The sequence below is a fragment of the Microcaecilia unicolor genome, chromosome 9, assembly GCF_901765095.1.
Source record: "Microcaecilia unicolor chromosome 9, aMicUni1.1, whole genome shotgun sequence".
Classification (NCBI taxonomy): Eukaryota; Metazoa; Chordata; class Amphibia; order Gymnophiona; family Siphonopidae; genus Microcaecilia; species Microcaecilia unicolor.
In genome coordinates, this window is record NC_044039.1 from 139,608,884 (window position 1) to 139,629,879 (window position 20,996).

A 20,996-nucleotide genomic window follows, 5' to 3' on the forward strand; every position below is an offset into this window, starting at 1 on the left:
GTGATTCTCAACCAAGTCCTTGGGAAACACCTTGCCAGACAAGTTTCAGGATACCCACAATGAATATGTACGAGACAGATTTGCATAGAATGGAGGAAATGAATGTAAAAATTTCTCTCATGCATATTCAACTGTGGGCCTCCTCAAAACTTGACTAGCTAGGTACGTCCTGAAGAAGGTTCAAGAGCAAGTGGTCTAGATCTTGCATATCTTGTATCTACAAAGACTGAACCACTTATCTTTGTTTTATGTTTCAACATTTTATTGAAAAGTCATATTAATATACTTTGAGGCATATTTTCAAAGCACTTAGCCTTCCAAAGTTCCATAGGTTTCTATGGAACTTTGGAAGGCTAAGTGCTTTGAAAATGAGCCCCATAGTCATTCAACTCTGTACAACGAAATAAAATTCTTCAATCTGGCTTCCGAGAGAGTTGCTGTTATTTATAATTTTCTCCCCCCCCCCCCCTTTCCCTACTTCTCCCCTCCCCTCAGATCCTTGTGTGTGTTGCCAATTTAACAAGGGATAAATATAGGTATTCATTGTTCATTTGCATATAATGTTGTAGTCTGTATCATTCCCAACCCTCCTAATCTAGGTACAACACTGGAAACTAATTAACAACATCTTGTCCGAGAAGGAGCCCTTGTTCTGGTGGCTCCCTCTCTAAAGCTTAACATTAACATAAGTTTTTATAAACCTGGGTCATATACCCGTAGTGGTACAACAAATGTACTCACACACGCGGGTGTAACTAGTGACCACATCATCCATTCATTCATACTCTAATGCCTCTTATCCTCCCTGTTATTCATTCTTCCTTCCCTCCCTCCCCTCCCATTCTCTCTCTCCCCAACCCGATCCCCCCAACATCCCTCCCTCTTCTTCTTGCCAACCGTGCAGGGGGAAGGCCTGTTAACGACTGGTCCTCAACTAGAAGGAAACGGATTTATAACTGATTTAGAAGCATACTACGTCCACGTGAGCTCAGGCTCTGTAGATATTGGTTCCAGGTTAGCAAAAAATTTTTTTTCTGTTTTGCCTCCTTCGCTTCCCATGTAGCCAGCTCGTGTAGTTGGTTTCGCCATTGCCAATAAACAGGCGAATCGGGGGAGACCCAGGTTTGAAGGATGGCCTTGCGGGCCAATAGGCATGCTTTACGGCACCATAGCCTTGCTCCCTCTGTGTTTTAAATGCGCTCTGTGTGTCCAGCACATAGTGATCCCATGTCCCCCCCCCCCCCCCCCAAAGGTCTGCTCATCGTTTTAGTCATAAGCCCTTTAATCTACTTCCAAAAACTTTGTATTTTCTGGCAGCCCCACAAGGCATGGTACAGGGTGTGTGGCATTTGAGCGCATTTAGCACATTTATTTGTTTATTGCATTTGTATCCCACATTTTCCCACCTTTTTGCAGGTTCAAAGTGGCTTACAATGTATCGTTCTTGGTGGTAGTGGATTAGAACATAATTACTTATTGTTACATAGAGAATTAGAGTAACATGGTAAAAGTTTAAAACAAGCAGATATTATAAAAAAAAAGGAGACCCTTGTGGATGTCATGTGCCTCCATTGTTGCCCCAAAGTGTAAGCTCGCATGATCACTCTGTATGCACATTCCCTTAGCCTTTCATCTATGGTAAGTAGCGGGATACGTCCCAGCGTTACCCTTATCTCCCATCCCTCTAATGTTACCCCTGACTCCTGTTCCCATTTATATTTGATGTATCCAAAGTTTTTCGGCGGGATACGGTACATCAGTGCTCTATGGAGGGTTGATACTGTGAGTCTCACGGTCTCTAGGTTTTGAAAAAATTGTGTGATGACTCCCTAGTTTCAGCCGCAATGCTGACTTAAGTTTAGAATATAATGTTTAGCTTGGGTGTATGCAAAATGGTCTCCCCAGGTGTTCGTTATCTTGTCTTCTAATTCCTCAAATTTTTTAATGTACCCATCCTGATTTAGCATGTGCTCTACCTTTGTGATTCCTTGCTCCTCCCATCTGAGAAAGGTGGGGTTGCTCCGCCCTGGTCCAAAGGTCAGGTTCCCCCTAAATGTTAAGAATTCTGATATTTCTGGGGTTCCTCCTAACTGTTTGGCTAATGTCTTCCATGCCTTGCGCATTGATTGCAACAACTGGCATCGCTTGAGTGTTGCCGGGAGTTGGCCCTGTGTCAAATGTAGCAAGGTTATCACGTCATATGGGGCAAAATATGCCCGTTCCCTCTCTAAAGGCGTAAATACATTTGTTTGACTCACCCAATCTCCGATATGTCTGAGTAGGCAGGTTTGGTTATATACTGCTAGGTCCGGTAGTCCCATCTCTCCCTGTTTCCAACTCCCCCGCATCATTTTAGCCTGTATCTTGGGTTTCTTTTTTGCCCAGCAGAATCTACCAAATGCTCTGTTGATGTTCACTATGTCCTTTCGTCTTAAGTGTAGTGGGAGTGTTTGTAGGAGGTAGAGCCATTTGAGGAAGGTCACCATTTTTATTAGGTTTATCCTCCCTCTCAAAGACAATGGGAGACCCTCCCACCCCTCCAGCTGGTTTCGAGTCTTTTCTAATAGATGTTTTACATTTAGATCATGTAATTCCTCTACGTCCATAGTCAGTTTGATCCCTAAATATTTAAAGGATCCCTCCGCCCAGCTCAGGGGGAATTCGTGGTTCCAGAGATTGCGAACTGCTGTAGATGAGGCTAACGCTTCTGATTTAGACAGATTCAATTTGAGGCCAGCATAGTCACCATATTCCTCCAAAACTGCCATTAACGCTGGAAGGGATGTCTGGGGCTCTGTGATTAGTACTGTATAATTATACTACAGCAAGAGGCCCTCACTGGATGCCCACCGGAAGGGTGGAAGGCCAGATTTTAGGACTCAGGCTGTAAAAATACCAGCTAGGTTTAAAAATCTATGACTGGCTGAGCAAGGACTTGCTTTTCCTGCAAGTTAATATGCGTTCTAGTTTAAGATCTATCCACTGGAATAGTGGTGGGCCAAGCTACATAGCTTTGTACAGCTGAAAAGCACTAACTAGGCCTGATAACCTACTAATGGCCTTATAGATGAGTCTTAATAAAATCAGGTACAAATTGAATGTAGCACTTATTAAAATGGAGTTTGTCTTTCTATAAGATGAAATAGAAAAAGGGGAAGTGAAACTGATATGCTAAGAATAAGATGTTCTGGCAGAGGAGAAAACATGTTGACAAAAGAGGAAGTGCACAATAATTTGTAATAGCTAGAACAGATATTTTTGGTATTAAGGAACAAGTTGTTTACAAGAACGGAAGCACCTGGCCGGATGCGAAAGTATGATCTCAGAAATTGTGAAATATTATAAAAAGTGTCCTGCCATAGACTTCTATTGAAAGCAGTGGGTATAAAAGAAGGGAGATTTTGCCTTAGTTTCGGAGTCCTTCCCCAACGCATTGGAAGCAGCGGAGCTCTCTGTCCGGTTATATCCAGAATCTGTTTGATGTCTGTACTTAATTGAACAACTTGGTAAGATTAAAGTCTTCTCTCTGAAATCTATCTCTGTCTCTATTTCCAATTACTCTTTACCTGTCATTTTAACTAGAAGCTAAGACACACACGCACTTTTTACACTAAATTTTATAGATTTCTAATACCATATATTTATAGACACTTAAATGTACAAGTATCTACTTAGATCCTGATAGACAGAAGACTATGGTCATGGACAGTATCCTAGAATTATGCCTTCTGGTATCTACACAAGAGACATATCACTGGAATGGAATATCAAAAGGATTTAGGCAGGCGGCCCAACACATAGTGGAAGAACAGACCCTTTGGCCCTACAGAAGGGTATTCCTGGGGCGCAAAGAGGGCCCCTAGAATTTACAGTACTAATAGGTCATCTGCGAAAGCTGCTATTTTGAACGCAGTCTGTCCTATTTGTACTCCCTGTATCGTTGGGTAACATAAGATATCTCGGATCAACGGGTCAAGTGACTGTACGAAGAGCAGCGGGGATAGTGGACACCCCTGTCGGGTTCCCCTATGTATTATAAACTCCTCCGACTCCATCCCATTGACCCTTACCCATGCTTTTGGTGTCGAATAAAGGGCTTTGACCGTAGATAGAAACCGACTGTCAAATCCGTATTTTTCTAGTGTGGAAAATAAAAATGCCCAATGTACCTTATCAAAAGCCTTTTCGGCATCAAAGCTTATGAGTAAGGAGGATATGTCTTTCTGCTTCCTCTTCTCTAAGGCCCCTATGATTTTCCTTAGATTTTTAGCTATTACTCTGCCTTCTACAAATCCAGTTTGGGTCTCATGTATTAGCTTCGGTAGTACTTTTTTCATGCGGTTGGCCATTATTTTAGCTAACAGTTTTAATTCCACTTTTAGGAGTGAAATGGGTCGGTATGATTCTGGGTTCTGTGGGTCCCTTCACGGTTTTGGTAACACCACTATCCTTGCAAGAGATAGACCTGCCGGCATTTGTTCTGTGTCCACTATCTTACTGAAATACCCAGACAGTGTTGGTGCAATATGTTCTCCCAGTGTTTTGCAAAATTCTATGCGCATTCCGTCTGGCCCAGGGACCTTGAGTAATTTCCCTTGCTGTATTCCCAGCATCACCTCTTCCACCGTAATTGGTTGGTTCAATCTGGCTTTATCCCGTTGGCTAAGGGAAGGTAAATCTAAATTATCCAGGTACAAAGATTCCGGGAGTCCTTGATCTCTGGGTTTTGAATACAAGTTACTATAAAAGTTGGCAAAGGCCTCACATATCTTTTCTGCTGTCCGTTCTATGTTCCCTTGTTCCCCCCTAATTTGCAGAACCTGTCTTTTATGCCCTCTAGGGTTGGCTAACCGCGCCAGCAGACGTCCTGCTTTGTTGCCAAATCTATGCAGTTGGAATTTGTAATATAAATGTGATTTGGCTGCTCGTTGATGTAACAGCATATTTAATGTGGTCTGAGTTTCTAGGAGGCTAGTCTGATATATTTCTGCTTTTGTCCTTCCATAGGCCTTTCGTGCCTTGCATATTAAGGAGCTTAATCTTAGAATTTCTCTAGTTCGAGTTTTCCTGACATGGTGGTGGTAGCTAATTATCTCACCCCGAAGCACTGCTTTTGCAGCTTCCCAGAATATAAATGGGTCCTCCCTATGTTGTTCGTTCAATTTTGCATAATCCTCCCACCATTCCTTGAGTTTTGCCTGAAACACCTCATCCCCAGCAAGGTCGAGCGGGAATTGCCATGAACTACTTGTGTGTTTCGGCGGTCCCCCTTCCCAGTCAAGACAAACCCAGGCATGGTCTGAGATTGTGTATGGTCCTATATGCGTGCCTTTTACCTGCCTGAATATCGCTTCTGATATAAGTAAATAATCTATTCTGGCCTGGGAAGCATGTGCCCTTGCATGGTGTGTATAGTCTCTCTCGGTTGGATGCATCACTCTCCATATGTCTATGAGGTCTAACAGCTGTCCCAATCTCTTTAGGCCCTGGCTAGACGTCCCCATGTCACTTCTCCGACCCTGGGAGCTGTCTATCGAAGCATCCCATACTGTATTGAAATCTCCCCCCACTATTATGTTTCCCCCAATAAGAGATCAAATGACGTATTACCTGGTTGTAGAATTGTTTATCATATTGGTTTGGGGCGTATAAGTTGCATATTAGTAGCTTTTGATCTGATATCTCAATCTCCACAAAGACATATCTACCCCCTTTATCTGCAGCGAGAGGGTGGACCCTTGCGGCCACCCCTTTGCTGATTAGTACCGCCACCCCTCCTTTTTTCCCCTGTGCTCCCGCTGAGATGCACTCCTCCACCCACCATTTCTTTAATTTGGCATGTTCTTCTGGGCTAAGGTGTGTTTCTTGTAACAGTGCAATGCCTATCTGATTCCTCTGTAGATGTTATAGTATTTTGGTTCTCTTTATAGGTGAGTTTATCCCACCCACATTCCAGGTTACCAGCTTAACCAAAATCCACAGGTAGTCTGCTTTGCTCTTGTACTGTTCCAAAATCTTTTTCTGCATTCAGGAAGGCATCCCAGCCTATACCTCCCCGATCACGCCCTTTACTACTTCCCCTATAGCAGTGTATACTTCGTTTCTTCCCCAGCATATTAGTTGGCCTTCCTCTCTCCATGCTTTCCCACTGAGATTCCATCCCCTCCTCCTCCCCCCCCACCCGACCCTCCCCTTTCTATCTCCCCCCTTCCCTTACCCAAAATCCCCTGTTCCAGAGTCCCCTTCCTAAGGCTTGACCACGTTCACTGCCTCCCGCCCCCCCCCCCCCCTTCCAGTCATCTCTCAGCCACCACTGTCCCTTAGGCTTAATGACCTTCATATCATTCATTCCTCATTCACATTCAAGTGGCACTTATATACATTGTGTTGTCACTCCTTTTTGAGCCTCTCACACCTGTCCCCCCCGAGCTAATCATTCACTCCCCCCCACCCTCTTCGCATCTATTCCTTATATGCCTTATAAGTCATTACGGTCTCTACTTGCTTGGGTTTCTTATAGCTGAAACTTCTCAGTCTCGGGGTCCAGTTGTCGGCCATCATCATCCATTCTGTGCATGTTAGTGTACCTGGGTTCTTCCTCTCCACGCCAGTCGGGTGTTCAGATTGTGCTTACCGGGAACAGTCTTGGAATCTGTTCCACCTTGTGGGCCTCCGTGCTTCTGTGTTCGTTCAGTAATAAAGTCAGCCCCGACTGATGCGTAGATCAGGCAAATCAGCTCAATTGATGCAATGTGAACTCAGGGGCCTGCAGTGTTGCTCATATACTCTGGCCCCCAACACTCTCCTCGATCCTTTCTCTATTTCATGGTGATTGTTCTCTCGTTGCTCGTCCCCCGTCCTCTGCCTCCACCTGGGACACAAACTTTTTCGCCTCTTCAACCACTGCAAACGTGTGTGTTGTTCCTTTGTGTGTGATCTTCAATAGCGCCAGATACAGCAAGTTAAATCTGATCTTCATATTGAACAGCGTGGTACAAACCGGGGCGAAGGACCGGCGTTTCCCAGCCACCGCCTGTGAATAATCTTGGAAGCACAAGATTCTTTCTGTTCATAAAGCAGGACAGTGCTTTCCTTGAAGCTTGTAGGATAAATTGCTTATGCATGAAATTCAGCACCTTCATAATAATTACTCGAGGTTTGTTACCAGTGTCCGGGCGGGGGCCGAGCCGATGTGCTCGCTCTATTCTCAAGGGGCCCATGCTAGGTGGGAACGCCATACGCGCCGTGATCCAATGTTCAAGGGCCTCGATCAGGTCTTTACCGCCCATAGCCTCTGGTAGTCCCACCAGGTGCAAATTATTGCGCCTAGAGCGGTTTTCTAGCTCCTCGACTTTCTGTTTCAAAGCTTCAATTTGCTTTTTGTGAACTGTATGTTCCTCTTCCACGTCCCGCAGTCTGTCCTCCACTGCACTGGTTCTCGTTTGGCAGGCCACGCATTCTTTCGCTAGATCCTCCAGGTGTGATTGCAGCCTTTCCAGTTTGGCGTCGATGGTGCCTAGCCTCCGTTCCAGTGATTCTTCTAACACAACGGCCATCTCTGCCGTTATCTCCGCCACCCATGTGGAGGATACGGAAGTCCCGCTGCGACCTGTTGTGACACCATTTTGGGGTCCAATGGTTTCTGCCTTAGCTTCTCTTTTGGTCCGCTTTCGTCGCCATCTCCGCTCCCGAGGTTCGCTAGCACTTTAGTGGCTTTTATCTTTGCTCCGTGCTTTGGGGTCTTGTTTTGTAATCGCGGTACTGGGCCGATTCTTCGGGGAGAAAAGGAGCGGGGTCGGAGAGCTCTTCAGTTGCGTCCGCTCTCCGCCATGGTGTCACATGGTCTCCACTTATCTTTGTCTTATTCCAAATCAGTGTTCTCCCCAGAAATTTTAGCCAGCTGAGTGGCATGAAGGAGTAGCCAGGTGAATGCAAAGGAGTACTGTGCAGTATTATAATATTTTCTGTTAAGTTTGGGATTCTGCCAGGCACTTACCTGGACTTGGTACTATTGAAAGTAGGATACTGGGCTAGATTAACCTTTGCTCTGACCCAGAATGGAAATTCTTAGGTACTTATGTTAGCAGGGTGGTCAGTAAAATCAGCTGGGGAGAACACTGCAAATACTGCCATTTTTACAGTGTATAGCATGCATCTTTACACCAAATGTCTGGCAGCTAATATATTTATGGTTTTTGATCATTATAACTTGAACCTAAAATGCGTATATAATATTAATCATACAACAGTCTACAAGGAACACATATCTAGACATATTTAGGCTATCCGTATGAAAAACTCTATAATCCTAAGGTTTTTATAGTACTATAAAACTAAGATTATATATATGTAATGAAATACTCATATGTCTGTGGAGGAGTGTCACTGACATATGTGATGCCACAAATCCATAGGGAAATTTTAACTGCAGTTTTGCAACAAGTTTAACTCCCTTTAGAACCTGTAACACCCCTATTCAGTTAATGAAGCAAGGAACTGCTAGAATAAGTAATCAAGGATGCAAGCAATCACATCCCATGAAAGCAGCAGAACACATATACGTACCACCTGAGTGCACAACTGATTTCCCTCTATTCTGGGTTAAGGCAGTTGATTTCTGAACACAGGCTGTCACGACCATGGCAGCAGTATCCACTTTTACTTCCTGCTCCTCTTGACACAAGATGCAAGTTAGGACTTCCTTTTCAGGGATGGATGGGTCTCGCTTGGGTCCCAAGGCTATCCTGGAGTAATCTACAGCCACAGGGGTACTATGAGAGCCAAAGACAGAACTAAGGATCAGCAAACTATGAACATTATTCAAGAGCCACACTACAAAAATGAAAGAGGTGTGCTTAGAAAGGGGAACAGGGGAAACCAAGAAAAAGCGAAAAGAAAATACAAGGAGGTGAGAACAGCTGGAAAACAACCATGGATTAAAGAGAGAGGGACAGCGGTCTTAAGCTTCTCAAACTGATTTTATTGATCAGAGACTTGACACAGTATGTGTTTCGGTCACAGGTTTGCCTCAGGAGTCTAGAAAAAGTAAGTAAGTATACACATACATATTGATACACATATAAACCATAAAATTTAAGAATCTTAGGATAATGATAATAATGAAAAAAAAATAAATCTAAATGTTTGCACATAAGGGCTAAGGAATAAAATAATGTGTATAGAGATGTAGCAAACTATTACTTGTATTTCAAAAGGCATTACTGAGAAATACAAAAGTATAGTATATATAATTAGTTAGTATAATGTAAAGATAAAATACAATCTTAACATGAATATATACAGAGTATAAATTATACAAACAAGAACTGAAAGATAAAAACTACACTGGTGCACATGTGTCAAGAATACAAAATGATTCTCACACTAGAAACATTAAAAGAGAGCATTATAAAACTAAATGCAAGCTAAAATCCCCAAACTTTCAAAGTACACCGACTGTAAATAGTGAAATAACAGTGACCAATATTCTTTTGTATATTGAAGATGTTAATTGTAACAGACTGACCTTCTGTGCTGCATTAGAAGTACCAAGAACAAAAACTCCAAAATGCTCTAATGCTGGAAGAACAGTGGAGTAGCCTAGTGTGTGAGAAAAACATCAAATTGAATGAGAAAACTCAGGATGAAAAACTTGGTATGTAGTGAGATTAAGTACGTGATGAGAGCATAATAAACCAAGTATGTAAAGAAAACGTTTAGAAGGGACGAATGATCTAATATGACTGAAAACTGTATTCTTCGAGAAAAAAAAAGGTAAAAAAAGAAAATGGAAATGGAAAGTCACAGTGTAGCATGAAAGTATGTAAGGGTAAAAAATGATGAAAAAATGAGGGTAACATGCATGTAATGCTGTGGGAAGGTGAAGGGACAAGCTAAAAGGGCATGTGGTTGATATCCTTTATTATTTTAGATATCGACACTACGACAGAAGAAGGCAGTTAGATAGGATACAGTTAAGGCTATAAAAAATAGATACATCTGAGAAAGTGTAGAACTAAACAAACCCATGAACCGAAGATTGAGAAGTGACTAAAAACAGCACAATAATGGGAATGTGATAAAGTACAAGTATAATGTAATAGAACAATGAGGTGCCATGCCTAATATAATGCTGGAAGAAACAAAAATAAAAATATTGGGAGCAGTGAAAAAAAGACAACTTACAGACAAATGCAGAGTTGAAAGAATTAGGCTAGAGTGTACAGACATACTGCCATAAGATGCACATTAAATACAAGGAGGTTTCTGCACATGCTGAGTCAAAGAGCATGGACATTGTACCTATGCTAACATACCAGCATCAAACAGACTGACCGATCCAGAGTATGTCACTGTGAACATGGTGTCATGGAACAAGGAGCTATTGGTAATTTACACGGTAAGCATGACCGTGAAAACAGCTGGAGAGAAGAGCTGAGTGTAAGTGAAAATGTCTCTTACCTTGAAAAAGGCTTTCTGTATGAGTATTAGTCAGTCAGCAAAGCATCATAGTGGCAGCAAAAGCAGAAAAAAGCCGAGTAAAAACAAAATACTGATGTGAGTGGGTATATATTGTCAAAAAGGCGCCGAAGTTGAAACTGATGACGTGTTAATGACGAAAGTACATAGGTGATGTCATCCCCTCATGTAATGCATTTTTAAACTTGGCTAATCTTTGTGTATGGAAATATAGATGGATAAATGTAATCTGGAGTACTTTTTGCTTGCACAAAAAAAAGGGCAATGGAGAAAGTTCCTAAACGTATGACTTCACAACAGAGTGATCAAAGAATAAGTGCCTCGATGTCTGAATAGAAAATAATAGCTATATATGTTTAAATGCAGCTCCAAACCTGGATCTATTAAAGTACATATATATATATATTAGTGACTACTGATGGGTAAAAAGAAACCCTTGAGAACCTGACACTTGGGTGCTGATTATGTGAGTGCTAATGTGGACTATATGGTGTATAGTTATCATATAACAAATACATAAATGCGTGATAACATCAATGAGTTTATTGTTCATGTGGATGTGTTGAGAAAGTGCCTATTGTGATAAAGTACTGGTGAGTTAATATATGCTGTGTGAACTGCATACAGGGATAATCTTAAGAGCGGTGTTAGAAAAAAAAAATGTAAATCTGAACTAAGCGTATAGTAAAAAGCATTTCTAAGTGCATAGTGATGACAAGTGACAACTAAAATATAAAAAATATGAAAAAAGCTGCATGGTGATAAAATGCTAGTGGGCTGATATATACTGCGTAAACTGCAACTGCTTACTAGAATATATAGTATAGTATCTTTGATACAAAAATAAATATGATATATTAATATCTAAAAATCACTTGCAGACAAAAAAAAATGTGTACGTTAAAACTGAGCGTATGTTATTTATTGCATTCATATCCCACATTTTCTCACCTCTTTGCAGGCTCAATGTGGCTTACATTACATCATGAATAGTGGAAATACATAAGAAAATAAACATTTAATATTGCATAAGAATCTTGGTTAACAGGATAATAAAAAAGCATGGTTGTCGTATAACAAGCAGATATCGTAAGGCTATTCTGGATATATGTGTAGGGGATCACATTTGTTGATCTCTTTGGTATGCTTTGTTAAAGAGATGGGTCTTCAGTAGTTTGCGAAAGTTAGTTAGTTCGTAGATCGTTTTCAAGTTGCGTGGTAGCGCGTTCCAGAATTGTGTGCTCAAGTAGGAAAAGGTTGACGCATGTGTTGTTTGTATTTTAGACCTTTGCAGTTGGGGAAGTGATGACAAGTGACAACTTTTAACACTCATGTTTACTAAGCAGCGTTAAGGGCGCGCTAGCATTTTTAGCATGTGCTGTGTAGGCACCCATTCTATTCCTATAAGCGCCTACACGGTTAGTGCGCACAGCATGCGCTAAAAACGCTAATGCACCTGAGTAAACATACCCCAAAATGTGAAAAGAAATAAAATTGCTTTGACAGTATAACTGAAACAGAATGAGTTAGTAGTGTAAAAACCATCATAAAAATGGGTGGTAATCAATCTCACTGTTGAGGCCAGAAGGGTAAAGTTAGCGTATTATAAGTGTATGGTGATAAGTGACAACCATAGAAAATGAAAAGAAATAAAAAATACTTCAACAGTATATTTGGGCCAGAATAAATCAATCAGTAGTGTAAAAAACCATCAAAAAATGGGTGGTAGTCAATCTCACTGTTGAGGCCACAAGGAGTTAGTGTATTAAAATCAAAGATCCATTTTGCTCCTCCCTACGCAGGAGATTTTCCAGATTACCTCTTCTCCAACTTGATTTGTACAGTTTAAAACCAAGAAATTTCAAGTTATCTATGGTATGGTTTGCAGAATGTCTGTGGTTAACCAGTGGTGCACTTTCAATGTTCCTATTGATGCAGCTTTGATGTTCTGTGATGCATTTTTTAATAACTCCGCTGGTTTTGCTAATGTACAAGAGTAAACAGGGGCATTGTATGATACAGATAACACATGATGAGTTGCAGTCTGAAGTGTGTTGTAGTTTGTATTGCCTGTGAGTGGATGGATGAATAAAAATTGATGTCTACCAACAGTGTCTGCATACACCGCATCTCCCGCATTTGCGGTGTCCAAAATGAAGTTCTGCCGATTCTGTACTGGATTCTGGTAAAGCAGATGGCACTAGATGGTCTTTCAAATTCTTGTCTTTTGAATACGCTATTACCAGCTTTTTATTTCTGAAGAATTCCAATCCCTCGAAAATATGCCAGTGTCAACGTATAAATCGTTGTATTTTTTTGGCCAAAAAGGAGACACGGAGACTATTTCAGGTACAGTTTTAGTGGTGTCTTGTTGAAGTAATGCTTTATTAGTGCTTTCACATAGCCTTCTTTCAAATGTCCAGTTGGGTATCCTCTGTTGAGAAATCTATTGGTCATTGTTTCTGCTTGCTTGTTGAAATCTTCAAAGTTAGAGCATACACAACATAAACAAAGAAACTGACAATGGTAGATTCTTCTTCAGACCAGGATGATTTATTTTATTTATTTGTTACATTTGTATCCCACATTTCCCCACCTATTTGCAGGCTCAATGTCACTTACATAGTACTGTAGAGGCGTTCGCCATCTCCAGTAGAGAAACAGTTACAAGGAGTTGTTGTGGTCGATTTAGGTGCATGTGTTGTAGACACATTAGGAATCATAGAGAGAAAGAGTTATGCAGAGTCTGTAACAAGCTTTGGTTTCGTTGTGTTGCAGGGTTTAAGTAATTAGGTTGGGTCGGTAGGGTATGCCTTTTTAAACAGGTAGGTTTTTAGTGATTTCCGGAAGATTAGGTGGTGGTACGTTGTTTTCACGGCTTTTGGTAATGCATTCCACAGTTGTGTGCTTATATAGGAGATGCATAGATTGATTTGTATTTGAGTCCTTTGCAGCTTGGGTAGTGGAGATTTACGTATGCTCGTGTTGTTCCAATTGTTTCTTGTTGGTAGGTCTATGAGGTCTGTCATGTAGCCCGGGACTTCGCCGTAGATAATTTTATGGACCAGAGTGCAGATTTTGAAAGCAATACATTCTTTGATTGGTAACCAATGTAGTTTTTCTCGGAGGGGTTAGCACTTTCATATGGCGTTTTTCCAAATATAAGCCTGGCTGCTGTGTTTTGTGCGGTCTGAAGTTTCTTTATGAGTTGTTCTTTGCATCCTGCGTAAATTCCATTGCAATAGTCTGCATGGCTTAGTACCATTGATTGTATCAGGCTGCGAAATGTTTCACTCAGGAAGAATGGTTTCACGCGTTGGAGTTTCCACATTGAGTGGAACATTTAGTTGTGGAGTTAACTTGACTCTCAAGTGTAAGGTTGTGGTCGATAGTAACGCCGAGGATTTTCAGGCTGTCCGAGACAGGGAGGGTATGGTCTGGGGTGTTTATACTTGTGGGTTTGTACGTATTGTGTCGGGATGAGATGATGAGACAATGTGTCTTGTCTGTGTTAAGTTTTAATTGAAATGCATTTGCCCATGAGTTCATGATGTTTAGGCTGAGCTTGATTTCGTTGGTGATTTCTGTCAGATTGTGTTTGTACGGTACGTATATAGTGACGTTGTCTGCATAGATGATGGTAACTACTTGTTAGTGTAGGAAAGCATTCCTGTCTGTCGGTTTTCTGTATATGGTGCACTGAAAAAATATTCATTTTTGGTGATAGTCACATCTAAAAAATGAACTTGATCATTACTGTACTGTATCTGGAACTTAAGTTTCGGTTCTTGCATATTAAGCCATGGAAGAATGACATGAGGGTGTCTGCATCACCCTGCCAGATAATAAATATATCATCGATTTATCTTTTGTATATTTTTATATGACCAGAAAAGGGGTTATTTTCAAGATGTATGTATTCAAAATCTGCAATGTACAGGTTTGCCAAATCCGGGGCCACAGAGGCACCCATTGCTGTGCCCTTAACTTGTTGATAAATATTCTGGAAACAAAAGTAGTTTTAGTCAGAGCAATGGTTGCAAAAGTGAGAATCAAATGCTTTGGAATCCTTTTCTGTATCTCCCTATTCTGGAGTATTCTTTCAATCATGGACAAAGTATGGAGTTGTGGGATAGAGTGATTCAATGTCTAGGGATTTGGGATTTTGATTTGTACCTAAGAAAATACAAATGCAATATAAGTCATAAAAACTGGCAGAATACCAATTATTTTCTGCAACCAGTCTCACATCATAAAATACAACTTATTTAGTGGAAACTGTTTTACAAAATACAGTCTAAAGCTTCCTTCTAATTTAAACTGATTAGTTTCTCATTTGTAAAGAAAAGGAATTGGATTTGCCTTATCTGTGTTTGAGGGGAGGTAGTTTGGGCACACTTTGGTGTAAACATATATGTATTCCACATGTTATAAATCTGTGTGCATTAGCATGTGTGCGCTATTGGGGCTAGTCCTGGGTGCCTATTTTATGAAGGCAAACAAGTGCCTATGTGGCCTTTATAAAATAGATACCTGTTATAAAATCCAGCCCAAAATGCTGTGAAAAAAATTTAAAGGTAAGACTCCCATATTTTTGAGGTTTCTAGAAGCAGTCCAAAAACAGCCCTGTGTTAACCCACAGTCATAAAAAGGCCTCTATTTAAAAGAAGGTAAGAATTGAATTTTAAGTTAAATCGATTTCATTGAACAATTAAAAGGTACAATCAAACAGCAAACATTCTAATTGTTCAATATTTTACATATCATCCCTCTCCTACAGCTACCCCCTCACACATCCTTATAATCACAAAATAAAGAGACATAACCTCAAATAAACATCTAAAAAATAAGGGGGGGGGGGGGGGGGGGGTCATGTGATGCAGTAAGCCGGGAAGCTGCATTTTTCTGGAGCTCCAAGCCTTCTTCAATGAGAATAGGCTCTTGGATCTAATTTTGGCTGTTTAGCCTTTAAAATGGCACTCACTCACTGGCAGAAGGGTTTATAGACAAGTTTGTTTGCAACACTGGTAGAGAAATAGCTGTAAAATCTTTAAAAAAAAAAAAGAAGAAAGAAAAGCTGAAGGCCAGTGAACTCGGATCTGAAGATGGCCGACATGCTATTGGAAGATCCTATACCGAAAGAGGACCCTATCAAAAAGGGAGGACCCTTTCTGAGGGAGCTCAGAGAAGTCCTGACGGGACCTCTTAAGGATTTATTTAATAGATCTTAGAGATGGGAGAAGTTTCCTCGAGACTGGAGACAAGCTGATGTGGTTTCTCTTCACAATTGCAGAGACAGGAAAGAAGTGGGAAACTACAGGCCAGTAAGCCTCACGTTGGTGGTTGGAAAAATAATGGAGTTGCTGTTGAAGGAAAGGATAGTTAACTTCCTAGAAGCCAATGGGTTACAGGATCAGAGGCAACATGGCTGTACCAAAGGAAAATCCTGCCAAACTAATCTTATTAACTTCTTCAACTGCATGACCAAAGAACTGGATGAAGGACATACTCTAGATGTAATGTACTTGGATTTCAGCAAAGCTTTTGATATGGTCCCTCACAGAAGACTCATGAATAAACTGAGAAGACTGAACTTAGGACCCAAAGAGGTGAACTGGATTGGAAACTGGTTGACCGACAGGAGGCAGAGGGTGGTGGTAAATGGAATCCGCTCAGAGGAAAAGACGGTAAGTAGTGAGTGCCCCAGGGATTGGTGCTGAGGCCGATTCTGTTTATATTTAAATCATTTTTATTGATGTGACAAGTAGTATAAACAAAATTGTATAACATTTACAACTGTTCACCATCCATTTTCTTTTTATCCCCTCAACAAGCCCTCCCCCCAGCTCCCTTCCCTCCCCATCCCTTTCCCTTGTTCTTGACAGTCTGTCTTCTGAGTTTATGTGTTCATTACAAGTTTAAAAGATGACTACGTGCTTGAGGAGTTAGAGTGTTCCAAAAGGGGGTCCACCATTGTTGTAATTGTACTCCAATTTGTGAGTTAATGTCTGTTACTCCCGACCTTTCTGTGCGCAATGTCTGTAGCATTTGCGTCCTCCACTGTTGCAATGTCAGACCCCCAGTTGACAACCATTCTGTCAATATAACATGTTTGCCCACAATTACTGCGCGCTGGGTAAATGCTGTAAAGCCTTTTACTGTGGGTCGACTATTTATTAGTTGTCCAAACAGAAGGGTCGAGTGATAAGTCCAGCCTTGCTTCCAGATTAAGTTTACGTATTGGATTATTTCTTTCCAAAATTTCTCCACCGCTTTGCATAGCCAGAACATATGTCCCAAATCTGCTCCTTCTGCTCTACACTTGGCCAATTCTGTTTAATGTATTTGTGAGAGACACTGCTGAAGTATTAGAAAGAAAATTTGCCTTTTTGGCGGATGACATGAAGATAGCCAATAGAGTGGATACCCTGGAAGGTGTAGAAAACATGAAAAGGGATCTTCAAACGTTAGAAGAATGGTCAGGGGTCTGGCAGTTAAAATTTTATCATACTACTCTAGAAACCTTCAATTTAATATTATAAATCTATAATGTCTATAAATAAAGTGAATAGTGCTCAGAGTGAGTGCATTCCGAAACTAGAATCCATCTCCTCTATAATACACTATAGCAGCACCATCATAAAACTACAGTCCACCTTCCTACCTAAATATCTTTTAAAAAAATGTTAATTTGATTGTGTAGGCAGCGTTCTGGCAAATAGCTGAAAATTCAAAATTATCTTAAAATGTGATCTTCCAATGGTTAAAACTAAGTGCTTTAACTGATCTCCATAAATCTGAAAGAAAAGAGGCTGTTTGGAGCCAAAGTCTGGAGAGGTACTCTTTTAGGAGAGGAGAGTGTGGACAGACAGGGAGGTCTGGTCCAAAAAGGAAGATCTGCTTGTTGCACAAGGGCTACAGGCACAGCCTTAACTTGTTTCACCCAGGAGGGATGGGTAAGGACAAGAGAAGCTGTAAATATATACATACAGCAAGATTATAAATTGCACTTAAAAGATACTGCAGAAAGTGAGCAAGAACTTTGAATGTGACAAACACCACCCAATCAAAAAAAAGGCCAAAAATGAGGGAAAAGACCTCAAAAATGGTGACCTGCTACTCCAAGCCTGTAGCAATTAGACCATCCTGGTCACATGTCTTCTCTGTATAATCATCGTCAATAAACCCCCAGCCAACCACAAGAGGGTTGTGCAAAATTATTTGTGTCTCATTTTATATATTTTTTCTGGAATTTTTTAAATGCATCATGCATCAACTTGAAAAGAAAAAAGATTATAACTGGGTAACCAGTGCATCCCACTGCCAATCGTATAAAAATAAAGGTTCAGCTTAATTTAACTGACTGAGCTTCACTGTGTGTAGTTATCATGAATGGCAACCAAGACCCGACGGACCCATTTCACCAGAAGGCTTCTTCAGGGGACACAGGATACCTAATTCGTTGATACCAGTTCAGGCTTAGCAGTGGCGCTGCAAACAACAAAACAAAAAGTTACACATAAAATAGTCTCAAAAACTCTCCATAGTGTTACTCACACTCAACAAAAAGGAGAAAAATGAAAAGCAAACCACGACGGCAGCTGACCTTAACCAGGCTCCATCTGTTGGAGCTTGAATGCAGGAGCCCGAACAAAAACCCGCCAATATATACTAAAACGTTCACACATGCGTGCTGGTGAGCCTGTCAATTCTCAGCCAGCTGCCCCTGACAGCCAATCATTCATGAATGTCAATGGTCCACCGCTTACGTGCTAGAGAACCAGTCAGGAAGAAAAAACAGATGTACCTGACAGCTAACGTAATTAAATGGACAAGCCCATGCTCCCAGTACCAGCTGGGATCCAAACTGCATCTAAAATTACTGAAAATAGAAAAAGGAAAAAAAGGGGGGAAAAAGAAAATAAGGGTGCCAAAATGTCTATATCGACAACACTGGATGCACTCAAAAAAAACTCCACCCAGTCAATCTTCGCGTTGAGGCCATGTGGTTCCGTGGACCCCAAACGGAAAATCCAATGCTGTTCCAACTGTATCAGTCTCTTGTTGACTCACCACCCCGAGCTCTAGGGGTTAATGCTGTCAATTACATCTTACCGGAAAAAATCGTCCAAAGAAAGCGAAGACATTGTATACAGTGGGTCACCAAAGGGTGCCCCCATCCTTTGATGTAAAATACTATGTTTGTGTCATTGATGCGGATATTCAGTGATCTGGTAGTTTATCCTGATGTACATTTGGGACAAGGGTACCGCAATGCAGATACTACATAGATGAATCTATATCAGTGTGGCAAGTTGAACGATAGATTTTTTTGGTCCACAGGATTGGTCCCAACATCGCCTTCCTGCCATCAGCCCGTCTGAATTACCTCCGTGCCAGTGGTTGCAGTGGACTCTAGGTGAGAAAGAACACTTTAAATGCGGACATTGCAGACCTGTGACATCACCTTGGAATGCGAAATGTGACATTAGTCTTTATTAGTCTTGTACAGAGAGGGACAAACTTTCTGCGTTGTCCAGATATTTTATTTGAATAGTCTTGGAATCAGAGAATTTCTTCTCCTGGTACACCAACTTATCTCCCCGTAATGCATGGAGTATTTCTTCTTTATAAGCATAATTAAGGAGATGCAAAATGACCACTCTGGGCTTCTGGTTCATCTCTCTCTTAGGCTCTACCCTGTGGGCTCACTCTGTAAGTAGGGGCCCCGCAGAGTTCTGAAGCATCAGGCTTTTGACTAGCTAAGACTCCAGACATCCGTGTAGATCTGCAGGGAGGCCCAATAATTGTTCCGTTGGTTTCTGTTCTCAATATCATCCAATGTTTGCTGTTGCATTTTTAGCTGCTTGTTTTTCTGGGTCACTCGCTCAACATCCGACTCCAGAAGATTTATGCAGTTTAAAATAGCATGGAGATCTCAACTCACATCCTCCATCTGTTCATCCATACCGTTTAATTTTTCTATGATTTGTTGAAGGGATGCCTCTATCACTGCCCAGACCTCCGCAGTAAGTTCTGCAGACCAGGCCACTCCTGCCGTGGGAGAAGAAAAACCCGCCATCTTGGCCTCTCTTACACACACTTGTTGCTTTTCGTTCCATGGTGGTCTTGTGGACATCTTAAAGCAATTTGACTGGTGGTCTCCTGGAGTGTTATAAACATTCCTCCACAGTTTCTGGTAAGATTCCAGGAGAGGGTCTTCTGAAAACGTGAGTTAGAGAGAGTGGGACCCGGGGTTAAGAGCCTACCTGACTTCTCAGCCCCACAGCATCACAATACAATACAAGTTATAACCAAAGAGAAAGTAACTTAACACAAAAATCGAGCACACTAAACCAAACAAAAACTATATGTCTTGACCCCAGGGGCAAAAATAAATACAACAAAAACTCCACAAAATAAAACACTGAAAAATAAAAAATATCAAAACTAACAACAGCAGCAGCTCACAGACAACACTTAACAAAAAGGCTTTTGTGCTTACAAAAAGACAAAAAATTATCTCTAATCTTGCTTAAGTGCGCAAAAACAAATTCCTTCCAATGTACATTGGCATATTTGAGTTTTTAAATTTCATTTGTCTTACCTTTCTTCTTCAGCTGTGGCACTCACTCTTTCCTGAGTCTCCCCTGTAGTCTCATAAAGTAATTTATGGCTTTCAATAAAATTTCTTTGTAGGGCTGACATCTGGGCCATGATCTTCTGTCGGTGTAGCCTGGCTGCCTCAGCTTTCCTTTTCCTCTTCTCCTTGTCTTGGCTAGTCTGTACCTCACAGAAAATTCCAGGAAAAGCAGAGAAAGGTAGAAGAATAAAATAAATCATTAAATATTCAAGGTAGAACAATTTAATGTATTGCAGGTAGGTAGTCTTAGCATTACAGCAAACTTTCATTAGAAATGTTTTTGTGCCTCTGTAGTCACAGCAATGTGCAATGGTGGCCTCTGATCTTCAAGCTGCAAGAATTGGTAAAATGCCCTCCAATCCTTGTATGCCAAATCTCTGGTGGTCTATGAGGCAAACCCAGAATTTCTTCCCACATTGCCCATGTGTATAAAAGCAGCCCAGTTATGCTATTCTTCTCACCTCTAAGCATTGCCCTATTTTGAAAAAATAAAAATCCAAACATTTTGAGCAGATCACTTGCTCCTGCCCTGTTGCCACCACTTTGGTAAATGGTATCAACTAACCCTAGATGTAAATCTCAACTATAGCTATCTTTGGCTGTCCTGAGAGCTATCTATTTTATTTTCAAGTGATGTGCAAAAGCTTTTCTTTTTTTTCTCCAAAACATTAAAGAACTGCTTTGCAAGATTTTGCTCCAAGCAGCTCAACATTAATTTTAAAGAAGCTTTTGCATATAGCGGACTACTCAATAAGTTTACAACTGCAAAGAAGCAAACTTGAGATTTATTTCACAAAAAGCACTTTGTGAAAAGAAAAAAAAACATGTTGGTGTTTTTGCACATTGCATCACAGAAATCTTTTTTTTTTTTCAA

General features: G+C 41.0%; 1 protein-coding gene across 1 annotated transcript in view; it reads right to left on the reverse strand.

The window, feature by feature from the left end:
• UBR1 (ubiquitin protein ligase E3 component n-recognin 1) overlaps nt 1–20,996 on the reverse strand; it is a 718,041-nt gene that overhangs the window by 245,141 nt on the left and 451,904 nt on the right. The window contains exons 30-31 of the mRNA XM_030215524.1: nt 20,087–20,262; nt 8,566–8,771 (exon numbers count right to left, since the gene is read on the reverse strand). Of these exons, the coding sequence (XP_030071384.1) occupies nt 8,566–8,771; nt 20,087–20,262 (382 nt within the window). The remainder of the gene's footprint in view (nt 1–8,565; nt 8,772–20,086; nt 20,263–20,996) is intronic.